The sequence below is a fragment of the Geospiza fortis genome, unplaced genomic scaffold (assembly GCF_000277835.1).
Source record: "Geospiza fortis unplaced genomic scaffold, GeoFor_1.0 scaffold147, whole genome shotgun sequence".
NCBI lineage: Eukaryota > Metazoa > Chordata > Aves > Passeriformes > Thraupidae > Geospiza > Geospiza fortis.
This window is the reverse complement of record NW_005054372.1, coordinates 2885489-2894676: the sequence shown is the minus strand read 5'-3', so window position 1 is coordinate 2894676 and position 9188 is coordinate 2885489. Positions and strand designations below refer to the sequence as shown.

The window sequence follows — 9188 nt, the reverse complement described above, 5'->3', positions numbered from 1 at the left end:
CAGCAGGAAAATAATCATGTTGTCATATGTTTAAAGATTCCTTACATTCCTTTCTGTTACTAGAAGAGAATCTTGAAAATTTTTATCATGAATCAGTGGAAAGATGTGCCTTGTCATGCCGCTCAAGCCAGTTCCCAAAGTCAGAGTTGTGACACTTTTGTGAGGACTCAGCAATGCAGAATGTTTTCTGCACATTTGGAAGAGGTGTCCTCAGTAACTTTAAGTTAGACATAGTTATAAAATGTCTTTTCTTAAAGAGAACCATTTTGTTCTTGGCTGGAAACCTTTTAGATTTGGGGAATATTACATTATTTCAGAAAGAGTAAAGGCAATAATTTCTTGCTCAGGCAGGGAGCAGATGTTTGCTGAAGTTTTTATTGGTGCTTTACATGGAGTGTTGGGATGTCATACTGTTTATTAGGTTAGTTATGTAGAATATGAATCATTACTGATAAAAGTAGCCATCAATAACAAAGATGGTAAGTAAGCTGTCAGTGCAGTAGGAGGAGCCCTTTGGAAATTCTGAAATTTTATTCCACTCTGACAAGAGCCCTTTTTATTTCAAATATATGCAAGGAGAAATAAAAGCTGACTGTGATTTAACCTGCTTTCAAGAACAGAGAAATTTCAAAAGTATTCCATTCAAATTATTGATTCCAGAGAAGACTTGGTTGCTTAATTTATGCACATCTACTGCATGTCTAATGTCAGGTGGGATGAGTCCAGTTGAAAGAGTCAATTAAAATGTAATTAAACTATAATCTGGAAGGCAGGGGCTGTGAGGAAGATTTCTATCCAGACAAACTACTTCACAAAAATTCCCAGGGAGTTGCTTTGGCAAAAAGGGAAAGTCAGAACCCAAGATGTAGAAGTGGGTAAGAGTTTGAACAGTGTCATTGTTTTTCATTCTTTTACATTCTTATAATGCAGGAACCATTGTGTTCACATGTTCAAATATTGTCATTGTAAAGGATGTAAAAAAAGATGGAAAATTCAAATGCTGGTATATGAACCTTAAACTTAAGAAGTCTAGAAAGGAGCTCAATAAATACAGGGAAAAAAACCCCATGAACACTGAAAAAAACATCGGTCTGTCAGTGAAATAAGAAAGCCAGAACCTTTGGCTGGATTCACATGAGATTCAAATTTTTGACCGAGGACGACATGTTCATATAGATTTGGGTTCAAATCCAGCAGTGGGGAGTTAAATAACAAACAAGTCTTAATCACTTAAGCAAAAACCACACCAAATGTTGGGTTCCTTACGAACCTGCCAGGAAAATATGAGGAATCAAAAGTTATGGAGCTCAGAAATTTCATTTCGTGGCTGTAAGGCAGATTAACCTAAAGTGGTTGTCTTTCTGGCACTGTACACCATGAACTCATGAATGATCCTGGATTGATACAAAGAAACTTTGTTCATTGATAGAAGCATCACTTTAAAGCCTCCTAATCCTAAAGAGGAGTTACTCCTAAGTGGAGTTGTCATCTCCATTTTCTTTTCAGACTTTAGGCAACAAGATAAATACTTAGGAGCTATCTGCTGTAATTGTCTTGTGAAATAACTGAAGCCATGCTCACTTCACCATTACGTTGAGTCATTCCCACATAAAAAAAAATTAATAAAGTCAGTGGAATAGCTTCAGAAGTTAGATATTCCTCAAAAAGAATGATGATATTTGAACTTTTGTATAGTGCCTGTCCATAATATGAGAGGGACTCCAGGGATTTTTATCCATTCTACTTCAAAAGCTTGTCAAAGATGAGCACCATAATTGATAATATCATAAAAGGAGTTACTTGTGAAGGTTTCATGGATATAAAGCAAATTTCTAATTTGGCATCCTCTGGGAAGTCGTGTCCCAAATTATAAGGCATAGAGTATAAAACTAGCTTTGATCTTTTAGAAAATTGACCATGTTGAAGACACAAGCAAGTAGAAAGTATAATTCAGACAATTTGTCATCCAGGGTTGGGATGTGAGGGTATATTTAATGGTTCTGCTCCATAAAAATATGAGAGACCATATTTCACTTTGCTCTATCCACTGGAGGAAAATGGGAGGAATACTGATTTTTTTTCCACATGAATGAATGTATCTATTTCTATGGAGTATTGTTAAAAATTAGCTATAAATGGAATTCATTCCATTATAGGTAAAGAGGTAAGGTAAATTATGACATGCAGTTCATTATTAAATAGTAGTTAATTTTCATGGCAAAAAATCCAAAGTGACATCACAGGTTTTCTTCTGATAGGTTAGAAGAATGGGGGCTTTTAATATGGATTATGCATTGTGTGAGTTATGACCCAGGTAAACCCAATAGCACGTGCAAATTGCTTGCTGTCTGTCTCATACTGGGTAAATGTAAAGACTTGGGTAATCAGAAAGAAAGATTTGGCTATAAAATTGTGGTGTTTTCAGCTTTTATGTCCTCTGGAGTTTTGCTTGATTTTTAAATACTGAATTTCTTTTAGATTTCAGCTCATCATTGGCAAGTGCTTTCACCATTTAAAGAATCAGAGGTTTTCCTTTTTAAAACATTGAGTATCTCAAAGTGGAGCAGAGCACAAGACATCTGACATTCTCTCTGTTGTATTTTCAGAGAATAGCAGCTATAAAGCAGGCCCTGAATGCACACAACATCAGTTTCTTTCTGAGGGGAGGATACTGGGTCTTAGTGACTTTAGCTGACTCCGATTCAGGTAAATATATTAAAAAAGCTATAAATCGACCAACTTTTGGATGCCTGTTCAAGTTCTAATAATTTAAGGAGAAAATCTTTATATCAATATGTATGTATACATATAACACATATGTATATATTTACTTCGTACTTTTACATATAAATAAACACAGATACATCTATTATTTTATAAATGTTTATATATATATATATATACACGTACATTTTCATTTGGTCATTATTAACAATCACAAACAATTTTTTTTTTTTGATGTTTCCATTTTTTCATACCTCATGATTTGTATCAAATGCTTCTTGCTTTTTCTGTGTAACCACAACATAAAGTAAATACCTCCATTGTACAAAACAGTGCTCTGAAGGAAGAGCCAACCAGGCTTCAAAAACTCCTCTGGTGATCTAAAGGCGCTTTAGGTTGCACTGGCTGCTAAGAAAGCAGAATTTCTTTGCCTTTATATCAGCCATTAACTCTGCTGCTGTGACTACATGGGTCTAACACAAGGCTTGCTGCATCTCTGCCATGTATCTCTGATCAACTAATGGGAAGGTTGCTGTAGGGTCTCCACATTACTAATCCTGTCCTGAGATAAATTGTGTTTTTTCTCTGTTTAAAAAAAATGGAAATGGGATGGGGCAAGGGAAAGTTGTGTGCATTTCTTGCCTCCCTGGATTCACTGTTGATGGAAAGTGGTTGAAAAGAGTATGTGTGCAAACATGTGTGTATTTTAAACAGAGAGATGTTAAAATGATGTTTTAACCATAAAGTCCAGCTTTGACTTGAATCTTTTAAGAGAATGTCCTGTAATTTTTGTTTGTGCATTATCTCCCATAATAGATCCTTCTTTAATTATTTCAGTGTGTCCTGGGAGAACAGCTTTAGCCAGCCACTCTCAATTTTTGTAAATTATGGTGTGATATTTTATCTGTCATCTCTCTATAGAAAACAAAGCTCTTTTAATCTAGTTTCTAATGTAGAACTGTGCTACAGTCTCACTGTGGTACCTTGTCTGGTGTAAAGGGTTGACATTTTTTTGCCAGCACAAAAGGGATGGAAAGAAGTCCATGTTCATTCCATATATATTCCTTCACCAATGCATGACCTTGATGAGTTCATTTGTTGTTCAGAGCCTTAGTTTCTCCATCTGTGAAATTAATACAGCCCTGCTTTTGCAAAGAAAGGACTTAGGGTGTGTGATCATTTACTATGATAACTTTAGATTGCCTGAAAAAAACCCAAACAACCACTGAGTACCCAAATAATTAAATCTTCAGGATCTTGGGTTTTGCTGTTTGTTGCTTTCTATTTTTTAAATGGGTCCTCTGTTCTTCAGTAACAAGCCACCAACTTATTCTGTGGTTTTGCCTTTCTGAAGAAGCCAGATGAAGTGAAAAGAAGAGGTTGAAAAAACAACCACCAATGTTTTTGACCTGACAATTAAATAGAAAAGAATTCTCAAGAATGTGAATGATGTGGAAGGGGACATGCAAAACTGTTCTTTTATTTTGTGTTTCAGACTCTCAGAGGATTGGAGGAGGCAGTGGCTACTGGGCTATTGTGGTTCTCTTTGTTGTTTGTCTAGTTGCAGTTGGGGCTTTCATCCTCTACAAGTTCAAAAGGCAAGTAAACCTTAATCAATAGATGCATTTTGATAATTAGATTTATCCATAGATTAGCAAGACAGAGTTTGTCATTTATTAAGAAGATTTGAAGAATTGCAAATGCACCACTTTGAAAGTAATGTTTTTCTGAACTTTTCAGACATCAAGGTACTGAACTGTTGCTTGTTTCACTTGCTGTGATCCAAGATAAATATCAACGATATAGGAGCTATGGAGAGTTTGTTCCGTTTGTCTAAATAATACCATCAAGAATCATAGCTGAACTAAAATATTACTCCTGATTAATTCCCTTCTCATTACTCCTAACAGTTATGAATAAGCTAAAACTTTTGGGACAGGGATTGCATCTGCAATGCTGATTTGCTTAAAAAAGTAGTTTTATCAAAGCATGTAATGCTCTGGGGCTTCTCTTTGCACACATTACATTTTAATTGCTGAGGCAATGCCATGGAAAATGACTGACAGAAAGGAATTAGTGTTAACTTGGCACTAGAGTGTGTGGAGGGAAGAAATATTTCTGCAGGAAATATTTCTTCTGTGAAGGATATTCTCAAAACTGAGCAGTGCCAACCTTGGACAGTCTGATATATCTTTAGTCTGCAATTAATTTTAATCTGATCTGCTGTGCAATTTAAATAATTTGTTCTTGTTCATGGGACAGTGGTATCATTGTATATCCTACTGGCATTTCTGTATCTCTGGGGCATTCAGAAGCTGTTGGGTTTGAGCATACTGGAAACAAGCCATCATCATCATCATCATCAAACTCCTGTTGTCCTTCCTCAGTGAGGATTCATACTGATTTGGCTCATTTTTTAGGGGGTGATTTTTATTTAAAATAAATACAAGTTTATAGAACTACTATCAGCATTAAGTTTGTGACAGCAGTAAATGAAGCTAGCATTAAGAGTTTGTTTAGCTAAAGGATTTTTATGTCAATAGAGAAAAACCCATTTTTCTTCAAGAACCTGAGACTTTTAGAGTTCATAGTAACTGATTGCTTTAAAGGACAAAGCACAGAATACTGAATCAGCCTGTCTAAAATGGAATAAAAATCCATTTTGCTCTTTTAGGTGCCTGAAGCAAGGAAAAAACATAAAAATGGTTGATGTGATGTAATTATATTATTTCAATAGCAATACAATGGAGGATTTTCTGTTTGTGTTTCAATCATAAAACTTCCTTGTGATATCTTTTAAAAGGTATCAGATTTATATCTTTTATTAGCTCTTAAATGAGAGCAATTAAATAACAGTCACAATTACTGCATGGCAGAAGAAGTATAAAATATTCAAGAAAGGAATAGAAACATATTCTTCCTTGAGTTCTTTCTAAGATGCTCTATGAACCATCACTTTACAAGTAGAGCTTTTATTAAGGAGGAAAATACAGTACAATTTCCAAATTGTGAGCTTTAATGCCTCTTGCATTTCTGTATATAATTCATGAAAATCATTTGCATTTACATTTGGGGGCTAGGGGTTATTTAGATGCAAGTGAGGACTATTGTGAGATATATTCAATATATTGAGCAGAGATATATTCAAAATTTTGTCAGTAGCCTAAAAACTGCTGTTGGCATTGATGAATGGCTGTGCAGTAGTTTTCAATTTTAGTCTGTATCTTATCTGTTTCTGAGATATTTGAAAGAATCCTTTTTAAATAATACTGCTAAACTTTTCAAAATTGACAGTTTTTTGGTTGCATCCTTCCTTTGCCATGTCTTCTTCAAACAATACTGAGCACCTAATCAGTGCTATGTTTCAAAAATCGCTTTTTCCTCATGGGCTCCCCATGAACTCCTGTCCCACTAAAATCTTTAATCCTTTTTAAAAAGTCTTTCCTGTGTTGATGAAGATGGTTGGTGCATTGCTGGATCCCCATGGAGTACTTGTTGGGAGTACAGTCCCTTTAAAGTCAGTACAGTGAGTATGTAAGTTTACAAACTGGTCCACAGGGACTGAGGCTATGAAATGAGTGTCCTTTATAGATATAAAAGGTGCAAGTTATAATACATTAAGGAGACTTTTCACTACTATATGCCTGGGTATTATAAATTAATTTGCTGAAAGAATGCCATAGGCAATAAAAAATGTTCAATTTTAAGTGATAATTTCAGAATTACTGTGGCCTATGGTAACTTGGATAACTTGGGGAAATAGAAATATTATTTAATTCAACAGAGAAATTACAGATATGTAAAGTGTTGAAATGATAATACTGTCCATAATTATGATGTATGATTTACAAACCTAAGGAGGAGATGAAAGACATTTGGTGGTGATTTCCCTTCATTCATATAGATTAATAGAAGGGTTAAAACACCTTTTTCTCTACCCTAGTGAAATCTTTTTGGATCCTAGTTTTATCACTACACTGAATGGGTCTAGAGGACCTGCAGCTAGCCTTGGAGCACATGCAAAGCAGGTGGTTTGTAGGAAACTGCATTAACATGTCTTGGGCTGCTTTCTTTCTTTTTACTGGCTCAAAGTTAAGTTTGATACCTGCAAAGATGCAAGATGGAAAAACTGGCTTGCAAAATAAGATGGTAACTGGATTGGCAGGGAGGTTACAGCTTCATACATGAGAGCATGTCATCTATTTGCAGTGACAGAGTTCAGACTTGTGATGAAAAAAGGAGAGAAAATAGCAGGCATTTGTGTAGACCTACAGCTTTGATAGAAAATGGCAAAACATGCCCAAACTGCCCCATGGATTCTGAGGGCTGAAACATCTTGTCCCTAAGCATGGTCACCTGCCCAAATTATTTCTGAAGTTTGTAATTTTATGATCTGCTGGATAACCAGAGCTGTTATGTCTGTCTAGCTAATGATTGGATGACTGTAGGTCACATCTGATATGGCCTAATCCCAAATACTTAGGCATTGGCTAGGAAGACTGCTGCCCTCTGTTTTCACATGCTGTAAAATCGCAAGTGTTTATCCTTTCATGTCCCCATTCCTGAAATTCATGCACCCCCCACTTTATCTGATGGTTTCTTTGTGCATCCAGCCACTTCCAGAAAAACTGGTGATGGAGTCCCCAGAGCTCAGGAAGTGACTCCTGGCAATCCCAAGCATAGTTCATTGCTTTAAACAAAGGGAAATAAAAAAGGAAGAATCCAAAATGTTTTGAGAAACACAGGGGTTTGATCCTTTGTGATCAGAGTAGATAAGGACTCCAGATTAGGGCAATTTTTACTCTCTATAGGGCAAGCAAATTTTAAATGATAAATGTGATGGGTTTTTAAAAACTAGTTGTAATGGTGTTCAACAAATGAGCTGTTTGGTTTATCTGAGCTATTGGTTTAGATAGTTTAGGGGAGGAATTAATTTAGGGGAGGAATTTTGAGCATGGTAACAAGGAGGTAGGGGTCATTCCTTGCAGGTGAACCAACCTTGCCTGTGCAGGAGGAGCAGAGCTGTCAGCAGGTGTGGGTGGTGGGCAAGCCACGAGTGAAGCAGTGCCCTGCTCTGCTCTGCTCTCGCTTCCTGACCATGGAAACCACCACAGAGTGGGTGCCTCAAGCAAATAACATGTTGGAATACTCACTATTATGCTCCAGTGTTTAAGCATCCAGGTAAAATGGACTGCAGCTGCTTCTTTTGCCCACAACAATATGAAGCAGCTGGAAAATAATTTTGAAAGATCCAGGGCTATTTCTTAATGTGGATCTGGGATCTGCGTATATTTTTTTTTATACTATGCCATCTTTACTAGATTTGGTTCAGTAAAAACACATTTCTTCCATTCCCTTTGAAATAATGTTTGTATTTTTTGTGGTTTTCAAGCTGCCATACAGAAAAATTTCTTCATCCTCTCAGAAGAAGCTTTATGGTGTGGGATCCTGGGCAACAGTATAGAGAAGGGAAATAGCACTGTCTGCACCACGCAAAGGGGAGGAAAGGAAAATTATATTTTAGCTACATCAAAGCTGCCATGTGATCATCATGCTACTAGCAGAAGATCTGAAATCATCATTTTCTTATTTTTCATTTCTGTATAAAAGCAGGATATTAGAGTAGCCAAACCAGAGCAAATAGCTGGCTTTTGTGCTTATGTATTTTACCTGGCTAATTGCAGCAAATTGGATTCTCTGAAAGAGTATGAAAATCTTCACCTTTTAATTTGTATGCAAACTGCTTTACAACTTAAAGCTGCATGCATTGTTTTCACAAATCACCATGAAATTCCTTCACCCAGTTTTATCCCATTTTGTGTGTATTCCTTTTTTGCCTGCTACTATCAAGTACCAATTTTGGTAAATGAACCCCCTCTTGGGTCATTTCCACAATCTGGAGCAGAACTGTGTTATCTTTCTGCCTCATTGACTTACTATCTCATTTTCAGTCTCTGAAGAAAAGCTATCTTTTTTCCCCACCTTGCTTATACTACTTTTATGTTCCATGAGAGCAGGCTTAGTCCCAATCCATGCCTTTTAGTGATAAAAAAAAACCAGGCACTAATTTAATGTTCCATAATATTTTGTAAAAACACCCTCAGAAATCAAAGTAATAGTATGCAGAAAAGATTTCAGAAATGAAAGAGGCAAGTATATCAGGAGTGCCTTAAAGCACAAAGAAATCAGTCATCTGAACATTTATCCAAACATAATAAAGTCAACACCACAATAAAGTATTCTATTTAATGGATTATTATTTTTGTTATTTTTATTTAAGTTCCAAGAAAATGCTACATTATTCCATACTCTGTGCCATGTGAATATGTTCATATTTTTATAGTAAACTGAATTTTAATCAAGCCTCTGGAAAATAAATGAAGTTTCATGAAGGCGAATGGATATTTTTTTCCGCAAAGAAGGAATTGAAGCCAAATAAACTAGAGCTTAAATGAGTAGGAATC

At 35.9% G+C, this 9188-nt stretch overlaps 1 protein-coding gene across 9 annotated transcripts in view; it reads left to right on the top strand.

Annotated features, from left to right (window-relative positions):
* The window catches only part of SORCS2 (sortilin related VPS10 domain containing receptor 2), a 361254-nt gene that overhangs the window by 335418 nt on the left and 16648 nt on the right, over nt 1-9188 (top strand). For all 9 annotated transcript variants that reach the window (XM_031060109.1, XM_031060108.1, XM_031060107.1 and 6 more), the window contains exons 23-24: nt 2607-2706; nt 4220-4322. In XM_031060109.1, coding sequence (XP_030915969.1) covers nt 2607-2706; nt 4220-4322 — 203 coding nt within the window. The remainder of the gene's footprint in view (nt 1-2606; nt 2707-4219; nt 4323-9188) is intronic.